Raw genomic sequence first — 27901 nt, forward strand, 5'->3', positions numbered from 1 at the left:
ATGGATGGTTTTGCCCTTAAGCACAAAAATCAGATAGGGTTAGGTACAGAAGTGACTCAGAAGTGTAGTTTTTGTAGCACTGATTAATAGCAAGGAAGTAAAATATTTAACCAACCTTGCCTTGAGTTATAGTCTGGAATTGGGGAAAGGGATTTTTTTCTTCCTAAATAATAGTTCTTTGAACAAAAAATGTTGCCACATTCCCCACGTTCAACCCAAGCTTGCTTGGATTTTTATGGTAAAGCAATACGCTTTATAATGCTGATTGACAAATATTTATCCTCTAGACTTGATTAAGTTTTTCTGTTCTTAAGTCTAGAGTCTCAAAGCAATTAAGACGATGGTTGGAATAGTCCCTTAAAAGTGTGTTCCAGGCAGCCAACCATGGTGCCCAAACTGCTACATTGTGCCACCATAAATTGCCACTGCTTTAGTTCCGGAGAGCTTGCTATCACATACATAATTTAAAGGGCATTCAGCTCCATTTAAATCACATTCACACTAATAAAGGGTATTGGCGACAAGCTTATTCATGCAGGGATGTTCCCTACAGGCAGAGTTGACAAAGAAGACTGGTCCATCACTTTTTGCCCCATCCCTGCACTTATTAGTTATATTAATTTATTTCTGAACACCAAGCCTTCTAAGACATTCTGGAAAAGTCAAAATAAAAAAGTCATAATAAAATTATTACCCAATGATGGAGGAGTGTTTTTTTGACAATTATTTCTTTTTTATTTCTCTTTTAGTGAAGGAAATGCAGAAGTGAAAATCGGTTCTTTTACATCTCTATATAAATCTGTGCCTGTTTCCAGGTAATGGAATTATTTGAATTGTAAATGCCAATGGATTGCTTTGGTATTAGCACTAATAGAAATCATACTGAAGTGTATTGTTAGATGTGCAAAGATTCCTTATGGACATATTCAGTGGAGTCAAAAGAGCAAAAGGACAAGGCTGGATGCCCTCAAGAAACTTAGTAAAAAAAAGCTAAGAAAGGCTGGATTTTAGTAAAATTCAGCAAAGAATTGCAAATACTGACAAAGCAATGGGGCTTATTTCCGAAAAGGCCTAATAATGTTCTCATTCTTTACAGATTTATTCAAATCTGGGCTTCCTTAACTGATCTTATTGAGATTGGAAGGTTTCTTCCTTTATTTGGTTTTACAAAAACTCAATAATGATGCTAGTAGCATTATAGAATTAAAAAGAAACTAGACTATATTTCAAAGAAATGGGGTTTTGTTTTGTTTTAGCATGTTACAGACTTGCATTTTTTTAAAACCCTTATTTTGCCCTAGGGCAGAGTTTTTTGGAACTTGGCAACTTTAAAAGGATTGGAATTCTGGAAGTTGGAGTCCATATCGTATAACTTAAAGTTGTCCGGTTCCAAAAACCCTACTCTAGCACTTCAATACAAAATGAAGATGGGATATGAACATAAGCTTTCCTTTTATTCTACAGTTCTTTAGGATCAGACCTTCAAAACATACTTTTCTTCCTCTTCTTCTCCCATCCCATCCCACCCCACCTCATCCTATCATATACCTCCCGCTTTCCAACATACAAAATCTTTTCCCTCTCTCCAGTGCTGTTTCTTTCATGGTTAGTTTTTTCCAAGCATGTAGATAATATATTTTTGTTCCTTTCCTCATTTTCATAACACTTAGAACAGGGGTGTCAAACTCGCGGCCCACAGGCCAAATGTGTCACGTGCTGGCCATGCCCGCTCACCCACCCTGGTTCAGTGGGGGGAAAAGTCATATGATGACAATGTGATGCCACAAGTTTGACATCCCTGACTTAGAATATATGGAAACCACTTACCCGTAATTGATTCTGCTCCCTGAGGCAGAAAGATAAAACTGGTTTAGCCTTATGATAAAACCTGCTCCTTAAGGATTACCGTATATACTCGAGTATAAGCCGATCCGAATATAAGCCGAGGTACCTAATTTTATCACAAAAACTGGGAAAAACTATTGACTCGAGTATAAGCCGAGGGTGGGAAATGAGGCAGCTACTGGTCAATGTAAAAAATAAAGATAGAGCCAAGTAAAATAACATGAATATTTATTTGAACGAAAAACAATAAAAGTGCAAAAGGGGGTCCCCAAAAAGAATATGGTATCAAAAATACAGTATCTTTAAAAGTAACAGCAACCAAGCTAACGAGAGCTAAAATCCCTCAAAACTGGAGTTCTCCTCCTCATCATCTGTTTGTCCAAACAGAGCTTCAGCTACTTCAGCTTCTGTGATGTTATCCGCATATACGTTGTCGTCATCACTGAGTTCACAGTCGTCATCATCACTGCTGTCACTCTCATACAATGCGCTGTCTTCACTGCCATCCATAGCATTACTAATGCCACATTTCTTTTTTTTTTTTTTTTTTTTTATTCAAAAAGTTTTACAAAATTTTTTTTCCCCCTTTCCCCCCCTCCTCCCCCCTCCCTTCGCAACCCCCCTCCCCCCCCCGACTTCCCGGAACGAGCACAAGGTATAGTTAAAAGTAAAACAAACATATGCTAAAAGTTTTGTCCCAACTTAATTATACCCCTACAATCATCAATTCCTAACTTCCCCAAAAGCAATCAAAATAATACATCATAATCATTCAAAACAGTCTGATAACTCTTAGTCTGATATCTACGTTGAATATAGTCAATCCATTTTTCCATTCCTTTAAGTATCTTTCTTGCGTATTGTCTTTCAAAAGGCTGATATCTTCGCCATCTCAGCCAAATTGGCAACTTTCAATATCCATTCTTGTATTGTTGGTACTTCTTTTTCTTCCAATATTGTCCTATTAGTAATCTTGCTGCAGTTATTAGATTTAAAATCAATTTAGTCTCAATTACTGTACAATCCGTAATAATTCCCAACAAGAAAAATTGCAGGAACTTTATCTTCTTTTCAGAACATTTTGTAAAATCCACCAAATTTTTATCCAAAAGGCCTTTATGTCCTTACAAGTCCACCAAATGTGAAAATATGTAGCGTCATCACAATTACATCTCCAACATTTTGCTTGCATTTCTGGATACATACACGATAATTTTTAGGATCTAGATGCCATCTATAAAACATTTTATAAAAATTTTCCTCAGATTCTGTGCTCGTGAATTTAACATTTCTAACCCAAATTTTTCCCACGTTTCCAATAATATTGGCTCCTGAAAATTTTGTGCCCACTTTATCATACAGTCCTTTACCAAGTCCCTTTCAGAATCTATTTCAAGTAACACATTATACAATCTCTTTATATGCTCCTGAGACTGATTTCTAATTTGCTTTACCAAATTTTCCTCGTTCTGCTCTATACCAATTTTCTGATCTCCTTCCATCTAGCATGTAATTGCTCATATTGAAACCAAGTATAATTTTTCCTTCCTCTTAATACTTGCAGAGATTTTAACTGCAAATTACCTCTTTCAGTATACAAAAGATCTTTATATGTAATCATTTCCTGCTTCTGTTCTATGTTTATATTTTCTACTGTATGTCTAGGACATGCCCATATAGGAACCTTATAATTTAGTTTATAAGAGTATTTTTCCAAACACGCAGAAGGGCATTTCTTAGCACATGATTTTTAAAGGCCTTATCCACTTTTTTGTCATAAATTAAATATGCATGCCATCCATATAACAAATCATAACCTTCTATATTCAAAATTCTGTCCTCTGTTAAATTAAACCAATCACTTATTGCAGAGAGAGCAGCTGCTTCATAATATAATTTAACACTAGGCATTTTAAACCTCCCTTTCCGAGAATCTTGAATTATTTTCATTTTAACCCTAGCTTTTTTACCTTCCCATATAAATTTGTTAATTCCCTTCTGCCATTCCTCAAGATTCTTATCTTTCTTAATTATTGGTATCATCTGAAAGAGGAATAAAAATCTAGGTAAAACATTCATTTTAATAGCAGCAATTCTCCCCAGCAAAGATAATTGCAATTTTTCCAAACAATCAACTCCTTCTGAACTTTTTGCCATAAAACCTCATAGTTATTCTTATACAATTTCACATTTGATGACGTAATATAAACCCCTAAATACTTAACCTTCTTTACAATTTCAAATCCTGTTACTTCCTCTAGTTTTTCTTTCTGTTGTCTGGCCATATTTTTTATTATCACTTTTGTCTTTTTCTGATTTACCTTAAACCCTGAGACATTCCCATATTGATCAATTATTTCCAACAAAGATTTACTAGAATTTATAGGGTTTGTTAAAGTAATCACCAAATCATCTGCAAAAGCTCTTAACTTATATTCATACTGTCTAACTCTAATTCCCTCTATCTCCTTTACTTCGTATTTTATCCAATAATGGTTCTAGAGTTAAAATAAACAATAATGGTGATAAAGGACATCCCTGTCTTGTTCCTTTCGCAATCTTAAAAGGTTCTGTTAAGCTACCATTGATTATAATCTGTGCTGTTTGCTCTCCATAAATTGCCCTAATTATTCTTAAAAAACCATCTCCAAATTGCATCTTTTCTATTAATTTAAATAAAAAATCCCAATGCAATCGATCAAAAGCTTTCTCTGCATCGAGAAAAATAAATGCTGCTGGAATAAAATTTTTCTTTTCTAAGTACTCCAGTAAATTAACAATCTGCCTAACATTATTCCTCATCTGTCTCCCTTTTATAAATCCAGATTGATCATTATGAATTCTTCGCTGCAGAATCAACATTAATCTATTAGCTATTATTTTAACAAAAATCTTATAATCATTATTTAAAAGTGAGATTGGCCTATAATTCCCAGGTTTAGAACAATCCTGTTCCTCTTTTGGTATCAATGAAATAAAAGAGGTTCTCCATGAGGGGGGAATTCCCCCTCCTAGTTGTATCTGATTAAATAATTCCTTAAGTGGACCTAACATCTCATCCTGTAAATTCCTATAATAACTAACTGTAAGCCCATCCGTACCAGGAGTTTTCCCCATTTTTAATTGTTTAATTACCAAAATAATTTCTTCCGAGGTTATAGGCCGATTCAATTCATCCGTTTGTTCTAAAGTTAAATTTTTAACCTTATATTCCTTCAAATATTTATCAATATCCCTATTCAATATATTATCTTTAAGATATAAATTTGTATAATATTCTAAAAAAGCTTTTTTAATTTTATCCTGTTGATATCTCTCTTTACCTTTGTATTCTATTTTTTCTATAGTACGTTGTTTTTGTCTTTTCCTTAAAGTGTATGCTAACCACCTACCAGGTCTATTTGCGTTACAAAAAGTATTATGTTTGGCATATTGTATATTTGTTGCCACCTGATCAGCCATTATCATATTAAATTGATTCTGTAGTAACTTTATTGCATCTTTAAGTTTTTGATCATGTGGGTTATGTATTAATAATTGTTGTTTCTTATAGATTTCTCTTCTAAATACCTCGCTGTCTTTGTTGCTTATTTCTCTGTCTATTATTAAGATATATTAATACACCTCTCATAAAAGCTTTACTGCAGTCCCAAACCATTTCTATCGATGTTTCATTATTCAAATTATAATCAAAAAATTCTTTCATCTGCTTTTTACATTGATTTACATTATCCTGATATCTAAACAAATTTTCATTTAATCTCCAAGTTCTTCTACCCTCTTTTCCATATTGCAATTCCATCCAAACAGGACTATGATCAGACAAACATCTTGGAAATATCTTAGTTTTCTTCACCCTAAAAAGCAAATCATTAGAAATTAAAATAAAATCAATACGTGAGAAGGATTGATGCCTATCAGAGAAAAAGTATAGTCTCTTTCCTCCAGATTCCGTAGTCTCCATACATCTCTTAACTCAAAATCTTCTATCATATCAAAAAAGGATTTAGGCAGCTTTGCATGTGCAGGTATCTTCTTGGGAGAAATTCTCTTGTCCTTTCGTGTATCTATTACTCCATTCCAATCTCCCAAAATAATACACCATTTATAATCCCATAGATCAACTTATCATATAACATTCTATAAAATTTTTCTTGTTGCTGGTTGGGTGCATATATACCAAGCAAGAGAGTCCTTTTTGTTTCTATTGTAAGTTCAATAGCAATATATCTTCCATAAATATCTGCCTCTATTAACTTGGCTGGTATTTCTTTTCTCAAATAAACCACTATGCCATGTTTTTTCTCCAAAGCTGAAGCAACAAAATGTTTACCTAACTTTGAGTTTATTAGGTACTTTTGATCTGATAATTTAATATGCGTTTCTTGTAAGCAAATAACATCATTTTTAAATTGTTTCAAATAATGAAATATTTTTCTTCTCTTCTGAGCTGAGTTCAAACCATTGACATTCCAAGTCAAGATTTTATTTGCCATTACTGGGCTGCTGAAGCCTTTGGGCAATCAACTGAAGATCGTCCTCCCGTATCTTCGGCCGTGCTCCTCCCACCGCTTCTGTAGCAGAGTCCTGAACTTTACTTTGAGTTTGTTGCTCCTTTTCTTTACGCTTAAGGGCCCCTCGTCAGTCTTTGTTCTTGTGGTTGTTCCTCTGATGGTAACATCACTGGAATCACCTCAGCTTCCACACCCATTTGAGTCTCTTGAATTCTTTTTCTATTATTTCTATTTCAAATTTCAGCACTGTAGAAAGAAAATCTTTGGCCTTAAGCACTGTGTCAATACGATATCTTCTTCCCTGATAATACACTGTCAAGCCAACTGGAACCTCCCATCTAAATTGAATCTGGTATTTCTTAAGTTCTTGTGTAAAAAATGTAAAGTCTTTTCTATCCCTTAACATCTTGGGAGGGATCTCTTTCAAAACCTTCAACACCTGTTCCCTATTTTCAAGTTTTTCTGAAAAGCAACTTGCAAAATTTGATTCCTCACTGTTCTTTTCAACAAATAAACCACGATGTCTCTAGGAAGTTTCTTTTGCCTAGCAATCCAAGAATTAACTCTATAAATTTTGTCAATTTGATAAGCAACCTCTTGTGGATCAAGTTCAATAAATTCAGCCAGAGCTTCTGATAAAATTTTTTTTAAATCTTCCCCTTTGACCTCATTCAAACCTCTAATTCTCAGAGCTCCTTCCATCATTCTATACTGCATCACCACCACTTGATCTTCATTTTATCCAATTTGATTTGCATTCCCCATTCTATTTTCTATTTGTTGATTTGACTGAACAATTTCTTGCACCTCCTCCTCCACCACCTCCAGTCTTTTGCCAAACCTTGAAAAGCCATTAAGATATCTTCTCTTATTTTTTATTATTCTCTTATTTCTTCTCTTATTTTCTCATTATTATCCATAATCTCCTTAAACCTTTCTTCAGACACTTTCCTTGCTCTTTAATCAGATCTTCTAAAGCTGGTTCAGAACCCTTCTGCCCCAGTCTTAGGTGGTTTAGTAGCCATTTCAGTTTTAAAATTCACAAAATATAAGTCTAGAAACTTCTTTTCCCTTTAAATATAGGAGAGCTCAGTTCACTTCATTAAAATCCACACATAACATTTCTTATCTTCTTAGTTGCACAGACTGTTTAAAATTCCATTCGTCATTTTCACTCCCGTTCAGGCGCCATCTTTAAGAGTCAATTAGAACAAAGAAAAAAAAAATTCTCTTTTTTAGAAAGTAGAAGTCAGGAAATCAAAAATACTTGCAATCCAATAATCGTCCGCTTGCACTCATTCCGTCTGCTTAAAGAGATCCATAAAGATAAGACAATTAGCAGAGATGGACACCTTCTTCTTTTCCTGCTTTTGCAGACACGCACTGAAGTCGGAGATGGCAGGAATATTTATGGGACCCATCGACCCTTCGAGGCTCTGCTTAATTAAAACAAAGCCTCTGGGGAGGTCTACCAACATTCCTGCGCTCTTATCTTGCCCCTTTCATCCAGGGAAAAAGATTAAAAGGCTTTTCCTGGCTTTTACGATGTTCAGTGCGGAGCCCCTTTAATTAGGGCTCAGCGAAGAGGTGGAGCCACCCGGAAGCCACTAATGCCACATTTCTTGAAGGCACGTTGCACCATGTCCTCTGGAATATCTTCCCATGCATCACGAACCCACTGTGCTATTAGTTCTATGTCTGGCTTTCTCAGATTTCCAACTTTTGTCAGACGAGCTTGACCAGATGTCATCCATTCATGCCACATCCTTCGCACACGGTCCTTGAAAGGTTTATTTAAACTGACATCTAGGGGCTGCAATACAGATGTAAGCCCACCTGGAATAACGGCCAAAGTGACTTGAGATGACTTTGCCAATTTTTTTATGTCATCAGATGTGTGGGCTCTGAACATATCCCAAACTAACAGTGATCTTCTAGTCCAGTCCCCACTCCTCAAGCAAGAGATCCTATACTGTTTCAGACAAAGGATTGTCCAGTCTGTTCTTTAAAAACCCTCCAGGAATGAAGTGTCCAATAAGGTTCAAATTGCAAGTACCGGTAGTCCTCAATTTAAGACTGCAATTGAGCCCAAAACATTGTTTTGTTATTTTTCCCTAACCGTGTATGTATCCCCCTGCCCCCCATTTTACGTCAGGCTGCCATCAAAGCGAAGCACGGCTGAATATTATTATTATTATTATTATTATTATCATTATCATTATCATTATCATCATTATCATCATCATCATCATCATCATCATTATTATTATTATTATTATCATTATCATTATTATCATCATCATCATCATCATTATTATTATTATCATTATCATTATTATCATTATCATCATCATCATCATTATTATTATTATTATTATCATTATCATTATTATCATTATCATCATCATCATCATTATTATTATTATTATTATTTATTTATTTATTTATTTATTTATTTAATTTAATTTTTATACCGCCCTTCTCCCGAAGGACTCAGGGCGGTGTACAGGCAAGATAAAAACCAACAATACAAATATACAAGTTAAAATACCCTTTAAAAAACTTATTTAAAATAGCCCAAAGTTAAAAAATTGCCATCAGTTAAAACCCCATTTAAAATTAATAAAATTCCCCTTATTAAAATCCAAATTTAAGCCAGCCCCGCGCAAATAAAAAGATGGGTCTTCAGTTCGCGACGGAATGTCCGAAGGTCAGGTATTTGACGTAAACCCGGGGGAAGCTCGTTCCAGAGTGTGGGAGCCCCCACAGAGAAGGCCCTTCCCCTGGGGGCCGCCAGCCGACATTGTTTGGCGGACGGCACCCTGAGAAGTCCCTCTCTATGGGAGCGTACGGGTCGGTGGGAGGCGTGTGGTAACAGCAGGCGGTCCCGTAAGTACCCAGGTCCTAAGCCATGGAGCGATTTAAAGGTCGTCACCAACACCTTAAAGCGCACTCGAAAGGCCACAGGCAGCCAGTGCAGTCTGCGCAGGAGCGGTGTTACATGGGAGCTACGCGTAGCTCCCTCTATCACCCGCGCAGCTGCATTCTGGACTAACTGAAGCCTCCGAGTGCACTTCAAGGGGAGCCCCATGTAGAGAGCATTACAATAATCCAAGCGAGAGGTAACGAGCGCATGAGTGACCGTGCATAAGGCATCCCGATCAAGGAAGGGGCGCAACTGCCGAACCAGCCGATCATCCAGGAGGACACCTAAGTTGCGCACCCTATCCTTTGGGGCCAATAACTCGCCTCCGACAGCCAGCTGCGGCTGCAGCTGACTGAATCGGGACGCCGGCATCCACAGCCACTCCGTCTTGGATGGATTAAGCTTGAGCCTGTTTCATCCAGGTATTGGGGTAGCTGTCGCGCCACGGCACTCTCTACAACCTTTGCAACAAAGCGAAGGTTGGAGACTGGACGATAGTTACCCAAAATAGCTGGGTCCAGGGAGGGCTTCTTAAGGAGGGGTCTCACCACCGCCTCTTTCAAGGCGGCAGGGAAAACCCCTTCCAATAAAGAAGCGTTGATAATCCTCTGGAGCCAGCCTCGTGTCACCGCCTGAGTGGCCAGTACCAGCCAGGAAGGACACGGGTCCAGTAAACATGTCGTGCCGTGAAGCCTCCCCAACAACCTGTCGACGTCCTCGGGAGCCACAGGGTCAAACTCATCCCAAATGAGCTCAACAAGACGTGCCTCCTCTCCCTCGCTTGGATCATCCCAAATTCGGTCCAGACCGTCCCTCAGCTGAGCGATTTTATCGTATAGATACCGGCTAACCTCCTCGGCCCGTCCCTGCAAGGGGTCATCCCGTACCTCCTGATGTAGGAGAGAACGGGTCACCCGAAACAGGGCGGCCGGGCGGTTATCTGCCGACGCAATGAGGGTGGAGGCGTAGGAACGCCTCGCTTCCCTCATTGCCACTAGGTAGGTCCTAGAATAGGACCTAACTAGTGTCCGATCAGCTTCGAGCGACTGGACCTCCAGGTGCTCTCCAGGCGTCTTCGGCGTTTCATCTCCCTCAGCCCCTCGGAGTACCAAGGGGCCGGACGAGATCTACGCCGGGTCAGAGGCCGCAAAGGCACGACACGGTCCAAGGCCCGGCCGCGCCTGTTCCCAGGCCACGACCAGTTCTTCAGCCGTGCGTGGGCCAGATCCTCAGGGAATGGCCCAAGCTCCGTCAGGAACCTCTCAGGGTCCATCAGGCGCCTGGGACGGAACCACCGTATAGGTTCCGTCTCCCTGCGGTGGTGAATGGCGGTCCGGAAATCTAGGCGAAGGAGGAAATGATCCGACCATGACATTGGTTCTGTTACTAAATCATCTAACACCAGATCATTAAGCCACTGTCCAGAGATATAAATCAGATCCAGCGTGCCTCCCCCCGTGTGCGTAGGGCCATCATTTACTCGAATCAGGTCCAAGGCCGTCATGGAAGCCTGGAACTCCCGAGCTGCCGTTGATAACAAGCCAACTGATGGCAGGTTAAAATCCCCCATGACTATAAGTCTGGGGGTCTCAACCGCCACAGCAGCGAGTACCTCCAACAGCTCAGGCAGGGCTGTGGTCACGCAGCAAGGAGCCAGGTATGCGATCACCAAGCCCAACTGATTCCTATAGCCCCACCGCACATAGAGGGATTCACAGCCGGCAATCTGAGGAACAGTGGTCTCCCTCGGCTCTAGATCCTCCTTAATGACAACCGCCACCCCACTACCTTGGACCTCGGCTGATGAAATGCTCGAAACCTGAGGGCACATCTCGACAAGGGGACCCCCTCTGGGCCCAACCAGGTCTCCGTGATGCCCATAAGGTCCGCGGACTCCCCCTGAATAAGATCACAAATCAGGGGGGCCTTATTAACCACGGACCGAGCATTACATAACATCAGCCGAAGATCCAAGCTCTGAGGATCATGGCCACCCGGGGAACGGGTCGGGACTGAGGGGCCGAGCACGCGATCGCCGCAGACATCGAACGCGTGCTCCCTCACCTTGGTCCGGCCCCTCCCCCCCGCCATATCTGCCTCTCCCACTTACCGTACAGATCGAACAACCCACTACACCTGGAACGTCCTCCCCCCCTGCCTTCAGACTAGATGGGATAGTGTCGCGAACTAGCACAGGGGCTGGATCCCTCCCCGACGGGTTCTCACCCCCACCCGCCACATCCCTCCCCCCCCTTAAAAAACCCTTATTTAAAAAACTATTATTATCATCATTATTATCATTATCATCATCATCATCATTATTATTATTATTATTATCATTATCATTATTATCATCATCATCATCATCATTATTATTATTATTATCATTATCATTATTATCATTATCATCATCATCATCATTATTATTATTATTATCATTATCATTATTATCATTATCATCATCATCATCATCATTATTATTATTATTATCATTATCATTATTATCATTATCATCATCATCATTATTATTATTATTATTATTATTATTATTATTATTATCATTATTATCATTATTATCATTATTATTATTATTATATGATGATGATGATTTTTTTGCATTGGACAGAGCGAGCTTCAGTTTACCAAACTTTGTATCTTTTAATGAAACGTGTTAGTCTGGAAGGGACTGTTTGAACTCACAAAACACTTGCAACTTTTAGTTCCGTGCTGAGGATTTTTGGAAAGCAGCCCAGCAATATTTATTTATTGCTCGGACTGCTCTTATTTTCACTCCCCCTTTTCTTTTCTTTTCCTTCCTCCTCCTCCTTCTCTGCCTCTCTTCGTCCCCCACCTCCCGGGATCCTTGCGGGTCGAAGGTTCTGCCCTGCCTTGCACCAGCCGCCCACCTATGCCAAGGTCTCCTGGCTCTTTCGCTCTCTGTAAGCAGCGGCTCGGCAGCGTCGCCCCTCCCTCCATGGATCGGCTCCTTCCCCAGCACTGAAGGCATCCTTAGGAATACACCTCCACCTCCAGGAAAATAAAAGAGGCAGAGAAGGTAAATCGCCCGCCTGCTCGGAAAGGAAGGGAGAGGACTCCAATGGAAGAAGGAGAGGAGAATTACCAATAACAAACACAAAGCGCTGGGTTAGAGGTGCCTTGTCATGTACAAGGAGATCAGAGAGGGCAACCACCATGAAACAATAATCAGACTCAAAACGGGCTGCTTATTTGCCATTTGCTCTGGGTAGAACGGGTTTTTAAAAAATTGGTTTGGAGAAGGAAAGCTAATTTGCTGATCTGCGAGGGTCGGTTTCTTTTGCCTCCTTCTTCTTCCTCCTCCTTCTTCCCACCCTAGCTTGCAATGCCCCCATCTCTCCTCCTCCTCCTCCTCCTGCCCCTCTCGGATTCGCGTTCATTTCTTGCCTTGCGGAGCGGAGGTGTTGGGGGAGGTTTGGGAATAGATTTGGCAGAGGAGATTACCGTAATTTTGCTCACTGTTTACGAGCAAGTCTCGGGTTACAATGTTCACTCGGGGGAGTGAAACGCAAAGTATAGTTAGCCTGAAAAAAAACTGAACCGTGTGACTGGCGGGAGAGAAGGACGGCGCTGGGAGGGGCGGGGGGGGGGGGGAAAACCGTTGTTCTTGCCGTATTTCTTCCCTTTCCCAGGGGCCTTTCCTTTTCCCCTCTTTCTCCCTACCTCCCCAATTTTCATAGGGGGAAAAAAAAAACCTGGGGAAAACTTGGCAAAAAATAAAATAAAATAAAAAGTACTGAGTGCAAATGTTTTTTTTTTATACTGTAGTTGGAGTTTTCCACGTTTCTTTCACATTCAAGGCAGCATTCTCCCCCCATCCCTCGCTGCTTTTCCAAAACATGCTTTGAAACCTTTGCATTTTATTGGGATGTATTCGTGACAACGCCTCCGCCCCCACCGCGGGCAAGAGGAGGACGAGTGAGAGGGGGGCGAAAATGTCGAACGCCCCCTCCGCCCCCCGCCCCCTCCGCCGACCACCGCCGCCGCCATCAAAAAGCGGCGGAAGAAAACGCTGGAGGGCAGCCGCCGCCCCAAAACGAGCCGGCCGAGCTGGCAAAGCATGCCGGCAGCATTTGGGCTCGTCCTGCCGGCCCAGCTGTTCCCGAGGGCAAAAAACCCTCTCCCTGGGTCGGCTCTGCAAGGGTAGACTCGAGTATAAGCCGAGGGGGCGTTTTTCAGCACAAAAAACGTGCTGAAAAACTCGGCTTATACTCGAGTATATACGGTAGTTAATTTTGTTAAGATGCTAAACTCATGATGAAGCACACCAGAGGAGCTTCTATTGAGAACTCACTCCGTCGTCTTCTTTACAGGAAAAGAGAACTCTTTTCCTGTAAAGAGGAAACTAGTACCAAATAGGTAATCCATCCTCCCCCTTGAAGGTCTGTAGAACCATTTTTTATAGGACTCGGTTTTTTATCTATATATTTATAAATTGGCCAGGATATCCAGCTTGGAGGACAAAACTAGGACAACCTAATCAAAACAGAAACTATGATAAAAATAGAATATGTTTTGATAGTCTGACTCTATTTGAATTCTAAGAACAGTTTTAAACAACAGCAGACTATGGATGATAATATAAGATTATATTTTGAGACTTCAAGGTATGATCCAAATATATAACTTTGACAGCAAATCTTTTATTTTCCAAATCATCATTTGCCTAGCCTTTTTTATTTAAAACAGTATTTCCTTTTGCTGGTTTGAAAACAACCTAATTCACATGTTCAAACTTTTTCTGTATTCTTATTTCTAGTGATGTGAGGGACATTGTGGATTCCTATATTGCGAGTCAGAAAAATATTTATGGCCGAAGGATTTCAGAAACTGCAGAGAAACTGAAAGAGAAGACTATTGACAAGACTATGATCCTAAATTAGATTGTCTCCTTGGGACAGGCTTGAATGTTTTTATGTGCCATTCACATTTTTCTATGCTTCTTATAATGTGAGTCACCCAGTAGGGACACAACATTCTAGTGATTCAGGAACAGAACATTCCAGAGAGCTCCAAAACATTCTTTTTCCCTTCTAGATTATGTCAAACCGAGGAGGAATGGAACATTCCAATGTTTTTCCCACTTCTAAATTGTCAAATTTTGCTGATCCATAGTGCCCCTACTGTTATACTTCCATGCAAGATACTATAACTTTGCAAATTATATTTGTGCAGGAGCCTCTGCTACACAAAATGAAGCATAGATTTCCTAGCTACTGAGATCAACTTTGTATGTTAGCACAGGAAAGAATGTCAAATAAGTTGTTATGTGTGTGATAATCTTCCGTGGGTAATTGCCAATTTGATCTTCTGTGTTCTTTATTTCTTACTCTCATCTCCAATGTGGCCTCTTTAATTATTGCTGTTAATATGTATATATTTATCCATTCCATTAAAATTCCTAGACTGGCCAGTGTATACATAAACCCACCTAAACTATTTTTATATCTGTGCATATATAGTTTTGTCAGTCTCCTGTGAATGAACACTTACCACTTTCCAATAAAATGTAGAGAAAGTACTATTCTGTATTTGTGCTGAGTGGCTATAATATGAATAGTATTATAAGCTGGATCGCTGTGAAGTATTTGATTCTCGTGTTTTCCTAAGTCTAACCCAATGGCTGTTCTTCAGACTATAAGTCAAATAAATTAGGTCAGGAGTAGGCAGGTTTGAACTTCAGTTCTTGTTAGATGTATCCAGCGCAGCGATGGACAAGGGACCAGGGGCAGGAGGTTACAGTTTTAAAAAAGCTGCACTAATTTGCCAACCCCTGGAAAAAGCACATTAAGTAGAAAAAGTGATCAGGAATAAGTGAACACATGGCCCTGCCCCCAACTTGAATCCATTCAGAACCTGTTTAAAATGACACATTAGAGTTGTCTTAGCAGCAGTCAAAACAGAGAGGAAGTCTTATTTGTTGTTCCATCAAAGCCAAGAAAAATATCATGGAAACAAAATGTCAGCAAATAAGCTTGCCCCTATTAATTTACAATAAATAAATGTGCTTTATTTTCTCCTTTTTTTTGTAATGGGATTAATTTGTTAGGCAGGTTTTCTTACCTTGTTGCCTCATATCTGTTTCACCTGGCAAATCATCATGTATTTATTAATATATTGATTCATGGCTTTCATTCATGTGAAATTGAATATGAGGGGCGGATGTATGGTGTTCATTAATGTCTTAAAAATTTGAAAATGCTGATGAGTTTTGATGCTTGATGTTCATAGAAAAGCACTGTATTTTCTAATGTTAGAATTACATCATAATTAAGGTGAATTGTATGGCTAACTACATTTAGCAGGTGTAATATGTGGTTTATCTTAAACTACACGATTATAGGGAGAGGAGAAAAATAAACTGACCTGAATTTATTTTTATTTATTTATTCATATTTTTATACCGCCCTATCTCCCTAGGGACTCAGGGCGGTGTACAGCCATCTAAAAACAACATAAATATACAAAGTAAAACATTAGTCTAAAAAACTTATTAAATAGGCCGAATATTTAAAATAGACATATAAATAATAAAACCCCAATTTAAAACCAAATCTAAAATTTAAACAATTAAAATTTAAAAAATCTAGTCCAGTCCTGCGCAAATAAATAGATGTGTCTTAAGCTCGCGGCGGAAGGTCCGAAGGTCGGGAAGTTGACGAAGTCCTGGGGGAAGCTCGTTCCAGAGGGTGGGAGCCCCCACAGAAAAGGCCCTTCCCCTGGGCGTCGCCAGTCGGCACTGCCTAGCTGACGGCACCCTGAGGAGTCCCTCCCTGTGGGAGCGCACGGGTCGGTGGGAGGCATTCGGTGGCAGCAGACGGTCCCGTAAGTAACCCGGCCCTATGCCATGGAGCGCTTTAAAGATCATTACCAAAACCTTGAAGCACACCCGGAAAACCACAGGCAGCCAGTGCAGTCTGCGCAGGAGAGGTGTCACATGGGAGCCACGAGGGGCTCCCTCTATCACCCGCGCAGCCGCATTCTGAACTACCTGGAGTCTCCGGGTGCTCCTCAAGGGGAGCCTCATGTAGAGAGCATTGCAGTAGTCCAGACGAGATGTCACGAGAGCATGAGTGACCGTGCATAAGGCATCCCGGTCTAGAAAGGGGCGCAACTGGCGGACCAGGCGAACCTGGTAAAAAGCTCTCCTGGAGACGGCCGTCAAATGATCTTCGAAAGACAGCCGTCCATCCAGGAGAATGCCCAAGTTGCGTACCCTCTCCATTGGGGCCAATGACTCGCCCCCAACAGTCAGCCGAGGCTGCAGCTGACTGTACCGGGATGCCGGCATCCACAGCCACTCAGTCTTGGAGGGGTTGAGCTTGAGCCTGTTTCTCCCCATCCAGACCCGTACGGCTTCCAGACACCGGGACAACACCTCGATAGCTTCGCTAGGGTGGTCCGGTGTGGAAAAGTACAGCTGGGTGTCATCAGCGTACAGCTTGTACCTCACACCGAAACCACAACAACAAATAGATTTAAGTATTTCTAAATTCTAATGAATAATATCCTAAAGCTATAAATGTCCGATTCAGACTTGCATTCATTTCTGGGTATGTTGCTTAATTTTCACTTTCTGTGAGGGCGCAGAATATATTAAAGTTTATGAAAGTATTCTTCTAAATCTGCTGGTGGTACTATATTTGCAGTTTTCTATTGACAGGTGTTAGCTGTGTTCTGAAGTTGTCGTCTTCTAATGAATATCATGAACCTTCTCTTAGGGCACTGAAGATACCACTGAAGACTTTTTTCAGTGCCATTGCAATTTTGAACAGTGCCTAAGTGATGTAAGTCAAGGAAAAAAATGTTTTTTTCTAGCAGTTGAATCTAGCACATAAAAATAGCCTTGTTGGATAAAGCCAAGGTGCATCTTGGCCAGCATTTTTTGTTTGTTTGCTTGCTTGCTTGCTTGCTTGCTTGCTTGTTTTCACAGTGACCATGGCTTTGCCTTGGATTGCTGTCAAAGAGAAAATGAAATTTTCTGCTCTCCTACCTTTGCTCCCTTTGGAATCCTCCAGATGTACTAGAGAGCAGCCCATCTCAATAGTGGCAAACATGCTATGGGATGTTCTCCCAACCAGAAATACAAATGCACTTTTCTTTTCACAGTGTTGTAAAGACCTCCCTATTCTAGAGCCAGATAGCAGGTAGGATCATGGTGCAGTACTAGAAAGAGTCAAGAAAGCAAGTTAAGAGCTCTTTCTTGTTATCCAAGTAGACTTCAGTTTGAAAACGCCTTTATAAGAGTCAATCTAAGTAACCAAAGCCATTCCATTTTCAGGGACCATCCTTGTTTCCATTCCCCCCCGCTTCCCCCCCCGCCCCCCCGTTACTCCTTTCTAGGGTGCCACCTGTTAGTGATCTGTAAGCTAGCACGCCCGGATTCTTTTATTTGTGAAGTGGGAGTATAAATGATTTAAATGTTAACTGAACAAATAATCCAGTTAATAACCAAAAGGTTGGCTGGTGGACTTTAAGGCCAAAAAATTTTCAGATGACTTGTGATTTATAACAGAATATGACTGTAATGTGGCCGCTTTGAAAAACGATTACAAATCTTCAGCTGATACACAAAAGGCAAATAAAGGACTGTGAAAATGAAGGACTGTCCTGCCATTTTTAAGACACCAGCCTTAACTACTAAAGTTTGTAGTTCTCTTCAAAGCAAGATTCAGTATTTGTATCTTTGACTTCCTGTATGGCTTAGGATCAATATCTTATCTAGAACAATTGCTTTTGCACAAATCTGCTGGATATTAAGATATATTAAAGAAATAAAGAGAATAATAACCATAAATTGAGAATCCCCCGCCCCCCGGTGCAGGGGCGGGTATCTCATTTTTAAAATCCCTTCTGTCAAGGATGCTTACCCAGCACTGGTTTTACTATTTTTTTTCCTGCATTTAACAATGTTTTTAAAATGTTGTCTAAGTTGGGATTTGCAGACTTCATTTAAGCAGAGATTTTAAATCTACTTGGTTTGAATTTTCTCATATCACCATCTTTTATTGTTCTATGCAGTTGTTACAAAATAAATGTAACATAAAGGACTATTCGTTTTTTAACCAGACTCATTAAATCATTCAAACATTATTTGTTCCTACACCATTCTTCAGAAATTAGAGTGCTGATTTCCTCAAGTTGATTCATATTAAAATAGTTACTATATCAGGTAGGCACATCCTATTTGTACACCTATTTTTTCTAAAAATGAATATCTAAAAACTGAATTAAGATGTGAATAAGGTTAAGAAATCTTAACTTGTATAAATAATAGTTGGTACAATCATAATTCTAACAGTAAACTTATGTAAGCCAATAAACTAACAACTAAATTGGCAATAAATCAGGAACAGGCAGAAAGAAATATTAGTTCACAAGTGGATAATTGCATTATGGAATTCGCTGTTACCAAGGCCAGCAATGTATTGGTGATTTTAAAATATAATCACGCACATTTATTTTTTATGAAGTGTTTATAATCTGCAAGGATTCCTGCTGGTTAACAATAACAGATGGTATGCATAAAAATTAAAATGTTCACAGCAAAAATGTATTTAATTAAAAACATTAAAATAAACAGTGCAGCGACAATAACATTCTAACAGCACAGACAGCATCGTGTTACTCTCCAAATACTCTCCAGAAGATCTCTGTTTTCAACAGCTTGCAGTGAGCAAAGATGGGCTAATCTGATTTTTAACAGGCAGCCCTTCCAATCCAGGTGCCACTATAAACAAAAATTAGCTTCTCTAAAGTTCATCCTCCTTCACTTCATAAAAGTGAGGAACCTATTGTGCTTTCCGCTGAAATCACAAATCAGACCAGTTGATTCCACTTGAAATCTTCCTTGTATCAATTTCACTTGTCCATTCAGCTGTATAATCCAGTCCAGAACCATGCCCAAATCCTAGATGTGATCCTTCTGGTGTTATGCCTTTCCTGCAAGAATCACACTGGGGCTGATGGAGAACCTCAGTGAACAAAAAATAACATTCCACCTCTCGAGTTCAGCTTTAGTCTTTTTCATCCCAACAGCCTCCAAGCATGGGTAAAAGATTATGACAGTATCTTCAACTTTATCTAAAGTGGTAGTTCCCATATGGAAAACATAATTGAATGCACTAAGAATTGGCTGGCTGATTAAGAAGTACATGTGCTAAAACCAGAAGAGATGAATCAGTAATGAACAAATGTGGATGGAATACCAACATGTGTAACCAATGCAAGACGTTAAGGTGGTTTGGTCATATAGAGAGGATTGTACTGCAAAACAAAGAGTGAAGAGTGAAAGGGTTGAAAGCAACAACACATCCTTAGAGAGAGGAGCGCAGAAAGGGTAGGCAAGATGGAAGGTACATGTCGCAACTAACATCTTGTCCCTTTTTCATATGCACCAATATTGCACACATATACAAAAGAGGTAATCTTTTGTGCATGACTGCCACCTTGCATGACTGCCACCTTGCTTAATTTAACTCTGTCTGCAGATGGTGGTGGTGGAGTGGAAGGGAAAGACTGGGAAAGTCAAGGGTGGATGGAGTTGATGTAATATAAAGCAAGAGGGTTAAAGAGCAAAAGACAGTATATGGAGTGGTATAAGAATTAGTCCTTCCTATTTCTTCTTTTTTTCCCCTGCACTCTGACTAACTATCTACCACAAAAGGGGAAAGCATGATGGGTATGCATATAGTATATGTATGCTAGCTCTTTTTAGAAAGGTATAAAAACAAGTTAATCGAAAAGCCATTTGTCCTATAGCATCATTAAAATATGGAAACATTCTTGGTTATTGTATGCATGGAACGAACTACCATAATAAAATGCAGGTATTCCAGTTTTGCCAGTTTGCTGAATTGGTTGAGTAAATACTTCAAGTGTACCTTTTCTTTTATTGTATCTAGCACATATTTATTGCTGCAGAAATAGTAAATAAGTAGCACCCACAATTTAACTTCTGATATTTGAAATATGCTTTAATGATTAGGTTAATGCACCCTACCTTATAGTCTATGAGCTGACTACATAAAATAGCGACTGTTAATTTATTTTTCCTTGCATTTTTTCACCTAAGCACCAGATGGCATTAGGAGCAAAGTAATAAAATATACATATTTTTTTTTAACCCAGCATATTGTTCCAAAGAAAAGTTATCCAATCCCTCCCTGCATAAGGGAGCCAACAGCATATTACTGTCAAATCCTATAGAATAACATGGAAGTCTATGAAAGCTAATTCTCTTGCAATGTAGTTATGGTCTGTCCTCTGTAGAATTCAATCTGCAGTTGTATGTCAAAGCAAAAAGGAAATTAATTCTCTTAAATCCAAAACTTCCCTACTTTAAGTCTGAGTTTTCAAAAAAATTATTTATCACTATTCTGCTCAGCTTGGCTAATCTCCAAAAAATTAAAGAAGATGAACTGTAATTCATTCTTGAATGGCATACCTTCAGAAAATCCTGGGCCGAACCTTAGACTTGAAACTCAAAGAAATTTTTAAAAATCCCAGAACAAGGCTATGACAAACCACATTCATACTTTGGCCAAAAAAAAATAATGCATACATTGTGTCCATGTGGAACACGAAGTTGAACTTTATGTTAAAGGAATCTTTTTACCTGATCATCAAACGTCTAAGAATAATTGAAGAAATATGATCCTCTTTGCTCTTTTCCACTCCTCCATGATTCATAAAGGTTATGCTTAAAATCCTACAAGCTAGGCTCCAGCAGTATGTAGATCGAGAACTACCAGAAGAACAGGCAGGATTTCGAAGAGGCAGAGGAACTAGAGATCAAATTGCCAACATACGCTGGATCATGGAGAAAGCTAGGGAGTTCCAGAAAAACATCTACTTCTGCTTCATTGACTATGTTAAAGCTTTTAATTGTGTGGATCACAACAAATTGTAGCAAGTTCTTAAAGAGATGGGTGTACCAGACTATCTTATTTGTCTCTTGAGAAACCTGTATGCAGGTCAAGAAGCAACAGTGAGAACTGGACACGGAACCACTGATTGGTTCAAAATTGGGAAAGGAGTGTATACTATCACCCTGCCTATTTAACTTATATGCAGAGCACATCATGAGAAAGGCGGGGCTGGATGAATCAAAAGTTGGAATTAAGATTGCCGGGAGAAATATCAACAACCTCAGATATGCAGATGATACCACTCTAATGGCAGAAAGTGAAGAGGAACCTCTTGATGCGGGTGAAGCAGAACAGTGCAAAAGTTGGCTTGAAACTCAACATTAAGAAAACTAAGTTCATGGCATCCGGCCCTCTCAATTCCTGGCAAATAGATGGGGAAGAAATGGAGGTAGTGACAGATTTTATTTTTCTGGGCTCCAAGATCACTGCAGCCAAAAAATTAAAAGATGCTTGCTCCTGGGGAGGAAAGCTATGGCAAATCTAGACACCATAATAAAAAGCAGGGACATCATCCTGCCAACAAAACTGCGTATAGTCAAGGCTATGGTTTTCCCAGTTGCAACGTATGGCTGTGAAAGTTGGATCATAAGAAAAGCTGAGTGCTAAAGAATTGAGGCCTTTGAACTCTGGTGCTAGAGAAGACTCCTGTGAGTCCTTGGACTGCAAGGCGATCAAACCAGTCAGTCCTAGAGGAGATCACCTGATCAACCCTGACTGTTCTTTAGAAGGCCAGATCCCAAAGATGAAACTGAAATACTTTGGCCACCTAATGAGAAGGAAGGACTCACTGGAGAAGAGCCTAATGCTGGGAAAGATTGAGGGCAAAAGAAGAAACGGATGACAGAGAATGAGGTGGCTGGATGGAGTCATTGAAGCAGTCGGCGTGAGGTTAAATGGACTCCAGAGGATGGTAGAGGACAGGAAGGCCTGAAGGAACATTGTCCATGGATTGGACATGACTTCTCAACTAACAACAACAGCAGTATTCCAGTATTTTAAAGGTTGCCACAAAGAGGAGGGCCGCAGTGTGGCTCAGGCTGTAAGAAGCCTGTTATTAAAACACAGCTGCCTGCAATTACTGTAGGTTCTAGTCCCACCAGGTCCAAGGTTGACTCAGCCTTCCATCCTTTATAAGGTAGGTAAAATGAGGACCCAGATTGTTGGGAGGGCAATAAGTTGACTTTGTAAAGATACAAATAGAATGAGACTATTGCCTTACACACTGTAAGCCGCCCTGAATCTTCGGAGAAGGGCGGGATATAAATGTAAATTTAAAAAAAACAAAACTTATTTTTCAAAGCATCAGAGGGCAGGACAAGAAATGAATGGAAATTAATCAAGGAGAGAAGCAATCTGAAATTAAAGAGAAACTTCATAACAGTGAACAAGTAACCGGTGGAACAGCTTGCTCTCAGAAGTTGTGGGTGTTCCATCACTGGAGTTTTTAAAGAAGAGACTGGACAATCACTTGTCTGAAATGGTATAGGGCAGAGTTTCCTACCTGAGCAGAGGCTTGGACTAGAAGACCTCCCTGTCCTAATGTTCCTTTTAATTGTATTCATTGTATGTATTCAGTTCATTCTTATACTTATATATATTATCTAATATGTACTCGACAAGGTCCCTTCCAGCTCTATTCTGATTGATTGGTTGAACCATAACCTGAGAATTTCTATAGACAAACTTATCGAGGTTTTTCCTTACCGCGTGGCCCTCTAGGGGGCAGCAAAGCGCAGCGACACGAGATTTTCTCCCACCTGCTGGCCCGGCTGCAGGGAGGAGGAGGAGGAGGAGGAGGAGAGGCCGAAAATCAGCAGCACACCTGAGCGAGACTTTGCCTTGCCGGGGCGTCGCTGAGGGAGACGGAGGAGGAGGAGAGTAAATGGGCGGCGGCAGCCGCAGCAACAGTAGCAGCACTACGGATGCTCTTGGACGACCGCTTGGAGCGCTCCGGGCTGCCTGAGGGAGCTGCGTTGAGGTGCTGAGCACCTGCCCTGCCGGCCGGGAGCAGCGGCGTCGTTCTTCGTGGTTTCGTTCGGGCTCTACCCGCCATGCAGCCGACGGCTGCGGCTGCGGCCCCGGCGCACTCCGACTCTGCTACTACCTCGAACGCCGCTCCGATGGAGCCGAGCGAAGAACAACTTTCGTGGTGGGAAGCCAAGCCGCTGCCCCCGCTGCTCCGGGAGCTGAGTTCCTTCGCGAGCCGGGCTGTGCTGTGCCTCGCGCCGGTCTACCTGGCCGGCTACTTGGGGCTCAGTACGATCTGGGTGCTGATCGGCTTGTTCTTCTGGATGTGGTGGAGAAGGAACCGGCGCGAGAAGCACTCCCGGCTCTTGGCAGCCTTCGGGCTGGTTGAGGATGAGAAGGAAGCCATCAGCCAAGGAATCGCCCTCCAGCAGCTCCCGGCCTGGGTGAGTAACGCAACACCGACTTTGCTCTCTCTTTCCGGCCTGAGGAACAACTTGGGAGCGGAGGGGCTTGCTCTTCTGGAGCCAGTTCTGCAAATGAGCCCCTGGACCTTATATCGCCGGAGGCTTTAGTGGGCTCCCTCTCTGTTCCTTGGTACCTGGTATTAAATAGTATCGAGTTAGGGAAAATTACTCCCTCCCACCAAATAGCCCGTGTCCAACCTCAGGTGGGAGACTGGCAATGCAATGGTTCTTGTCCATTCTTTTAGGGGAGTGAGGGAAGCTTGCCGTTCTACACTGCTGGTTTGGAATTCAGGGGGACACCTGATAAATTAACATGAATCGAAACTGTGATTTAAGTATGCTACTTGCTTACTGATCCTACTCATCAGAAGTAAGTTAACAGAGTTGGAAGGGACCTTGCAGGTCTTCTAATCCAAGCTCCTGCTCAAGCAGGAGACCCAATACCATTTCAGACAAAAGGTTGTCCAATCTCTTCTTAAAAACCTCCAGTGCTGGAGCACCCACAACTTCTGAAGGCAGCTTGTTCCACTGGTTAATTGCTCTAACTGTCAGGAAGTTTCTCCTTAGTTCTAAGCCCTTTGATTAGTTTCCATCTGTTACTTCTCATCCTGTCCTCTGGTGCTTTGGAGAATAGGCTAACTCACTCTTCTCTCTGATAGGTTGCCTACTTTTAATAGGATTCAGAGTAAAACATGGGGCAAAGGATTTGAAGTGGTAATGGCACAGTTTTACAAATCTTTCCTCTATAAAACCAAACTGATGCCCAGCATTCAGCACGAATAGAATAGAATAGAATAGAATAGAATAGAATAGAATAGAATAGAATAGAATAGAATAGAATAGAATTTTTTATTGGCCAAGTGTGATTGGACACACAAGGAATTTGTCTTGGTGCGTATGCTCTCAGTGTACATAAAAGAAAAGATACAGTCATCAAGAATCATAAGGTACAACACTTAATGATAGTCATAGGGTACAAATAAGCAATAGAATAGAATAGAATAGAATTTTATTGGCCAAGTGTGATTGGACACACAAGGAATTTGTGTGATTGGAAACACAAGGAATCAGGACACAATATCAATATAAATTGTAAGGATACAAGCAACAAAGTTACAATCATACAGTCATAAGTGGAAGGAGATGGGTGGTGGGAACGATGAGAAGATTAATAGTAATGCAAACTTAGGAATAGTTTGACAGTGTTGAGGGAATTATTTGTTTAGCAGAGTGATGGAATACGGGGAAAAATTGTTCTTGTGTCTAGTTGTTCTGGTGTGCAGTGCTCTATAGTGTCGTTTTGAGGGTAGGAGTTGAAACAGTTTATGTCCAGGATGTGAGGGACAAGTCTTTAAGCTGTGATTTGTGACTTTTAAACTTCTGTTCATTATGTTTTGTAGTTAAAATGGTTGATGCAAGTTTTACAGTCCATTTTGGACATTTTTTTAGGACTTGTTTTCAAAATGCTTTTATATTCTTTTTCCAAGCACAAAGTCATTGACTGACAAAAACAACAGCATCACTTCCCCAGAGTGAAATAGAACACCTTTCACTTTGCTGCCAGGAGCAAATCTGGGGAGCTTTTTCTGGTCAAGGAGTTGCACTGCTTTTGAGGATTTCTTCCAATTCTATTGAAACAAAAACCCCTCCCTAAAATCTTGGCTATGACTGAAAGTTGTTGTTCATTGGGAAAGACAAAGACTCACAGTGGCATTACTAGGATTGTGGGGTAATTGGCCAGAAAGTCCTCTGAGGTCCATGCACATACTCATGGGTGCTTTTTCTCTGTACGTCCCATCTCAAATATTGACATCTCCATCTCTTTTCTTAATAGTTACAAGTGTTGAGCTGTGCTGCAGATTAGATCTCATTAAGGTGTGGGTGAATGAGAGAATAGAAAATGTGAATATGTTAAGTAACTTCCGTTATTTTCTGGCCTAGAAAAACAGCAATTAATATTATTTAACTAAATCCCAACTCCTGGCGATTTCTTGGAAGCATCCATATAGTTCAGTTAACAATAGTGTGGAAGTGGCTTGCCATTGCTTTTTTCAATATGCTTTTCTATTCCCAAGTCCAGCTTACCATTTAGCCTTTGCTGGAGGTCTCTTATCCAAGTATAAAGCAGGCTCACCCTATTTAATTTCCAGATGCAGACAAAGCCAGTCAGATGTTGCCCCCTGATAAAACCAGAATATAATCAACAAAAAGCTTAGGCCTCCTAAACTAAAGTGACCAGATTTCAGCGATGGCAAAGCGGGACACCATTGACCGGGGGGGGGGCTGCGCATGCGCACTGAGTCTTGCCACCTGCCTGAAGGAGGAGGAATGGCTGCTGCTTCTCCGCTCTTCCAGGCAGGCTCGGCTCTCCTCGGCTCTCCTCTCGGCTCTTCTCTTTCTCTCGGGTGAAGTCAAGCGGCGTCTCTCCTCCCTCTCGTGCCCCCTTCTCTGCCACTCCCCCTTCCCCGCCTCCTCCTCTTGCGTTGCCGCCTCCCATTTTCAGAATGAGAGTGAAACAAAAAAAAATCGGGACTTTTTGGAATTGCCGCGGGACGCAGGAAAAATTATTAAAAAGCGGGACTGTCCCGCCAAAAGCGGGACGTCTGGTCACTATATCCTACACTGCTTCCAATGATCCAACTGTAATGGCACCTTGGGAGAAGCAGAACTCTTAAAGTCTAGGGCAATACCAGAAACTCGTCTCCTCAGCCCTCCAGTGAACTCATCCCCTTCGTACTTCAGTGAGAAGACCTCAGGGAGTGCTACCATCTGCTGAGATAGAAACATGAGATAGAGACTTCCAGAAGGTGTTCCGCAGGTCATCATTTGCCAGACAAAGAAATTGGATGGGCTGAAGTTTCCCCATAGTTAGTTGCAATTAAGTTTTTAAAAAAACTTGTATAAAGGAAATTAGTGGAACAGAAAATCTGTTGATGCATATGTTTTGAGGAAATGGGATATACAGATGCAAAATTAGTTGATATAGAATGCATTCAGAATGGTTAAAGGACTATCATATATAAGAAACTCAACCAAATGATTGTTTTTAACTTTGAACTTTACTAGATGCATATTTAATATTTTTTTAAAAAATTAAGGTAACTAGTTGATTACTTGTATAGCCACTCTCTGCCAGTAGTTTCTGTTTCATAGAGTTTTAACAAGGACTGCAAATCCAGAATACCCACCAGAACCATATTGTTGTGTCTGCGCCCCCCAAGCCGGGCCTGCTGCCAGAAAGGGACTTGGACAGTGAGGGGGAAGGGCCGTCAGGACTTACCTCGGGAGCACCGGCTTGCCTGGCTCAGCTCCAGGAGCCAGAAACAGGTCAGGTGGAAGAGATAACGAGGCCTCCATCCCCTGACTCTTCCCACCCCCCAGGGCACGCCTGCAGACCCAGCTGACGGCAATCAGGCTTGGTTTTGTAGGCAGGAGAGGAGGGAACAACAGAAGCAAGGGTGGGGCAGGCCCAGGAAGTGCTGAGTCATGGAGCCACACCCCACAGGATATAAAAGGCAGCCAGAGCTGCTGTGTCTCTTTGTAACAGGCAAATCCACTGATTAAGAGCTGAAGTTTATTTCTAGGTGACTCACCAGCGTCGTGGAAGATAACAGAGGCTCTTGGCAGATGCTGGCTATTCTGCTGCCAGAGCTGATAGTGACGGCTAATCAAGCCATCATTCGGACGGAGGCGAGGGAGGACAGAACACATATGTTGTAGTTGTTAAGATCCTATACTAGGACTGGAGGGATGCACGTTCAAGTCCACTTTCAGCTGAGACAACTCATTGAGTACCTTTGGACCAATCCTTATTCCCAGTCTAGTTCACAAAGTTCTAATCAGGATAACATTAGAGAGGGTTGTGCAATGGATGTTTCTTTGAGCCTGCAGTAGAAAGGCACTATATACAGGTAGTCCTTGACTTAACAACAAACTGTTGTTAAGTTTGTTTAGTGACTGTTCAGAATTACAATGGTACTGAAAAAGTGACTTATTACCGTTTTTCATACTTACAATCATTACAGCATCCTCATGGATCAGTGGTGGGTTTCAATTTTTTTTACCCTGGTTCTGTGGGCGTGGCTTAGTGGGCGTGACAGGGGAAGGATACTGTAAAATCTCCATTCCCTCGCCAATCCAGGGGAAGGTTACAGCAAAATTTCCCCATTTCCTCCCAATCAGCTGGGACCTGGGAGGCAGAGAATAGATGGGGGTGAG

At 41.1% G+C, this 27901-nt stretch overlaps 2 protein-coding genes across 3 annotated transcripts in view; both read left to right on the forward strand.

Moving 5' to 3' along the window:
- CFAP221 (cilia and flagella associated protein 221) overlaps positions 1-14817 on the forward strand; it is a 50518-nt gene extending 35701 nt beyond the window's left edge. The window contains exons 24-25 of the mRNA XM_058194624.1: positions 750-815; positions 14081-14817. Coding sequence (XP_058050607.1) covers positions 750-815; positions 14081-14204 — 190 coding nt within the window. The 3' untranslated portion in view covers positions 14205-14817. The remainder of the gene's footprint in view (positions 1-749; positions 816-14080) is intronic.
- An 8299-nt stretch (positions 14818-23116) lies between these two features.
- Positions 23117-27901, forward strand: part of ESYT3 (extended synaptotagmin 3) — a 54743-nt gene continuing 49958 nt past the window's right edge. The window contains exon 1 of one of the 2 annotated variants that reach the window (XM_058194641.1): positions 23117-23662. In XM_058194641.1, the coding sequence (XP_058050624.1) occupies positions 23303-23662 (360 nt within the window). In that variant the 5' untranslated portion in view covers positions 23117-23302. The remainder of the gene's footprint in view (positions 23663-27901) is intronic. The other variant, XM_058194635.1, reaches the window with a different exon arrangement.

Source organism: Ahaetulla prasina, chromosome 1 (genome assembly GCF_028640845.1).
Source record: "Ahaetulla prasina isolate Xishuangbanna chromosome 1, ASM2864084v1, whole genome shotgun sequence".
Classification (NCBI taxonomy): Eukaryota; Metazoa; Chordata; class Lepidosauria; order Squamata; family Colubridae; genus Ahaetulla; species Ahaetulla prasina.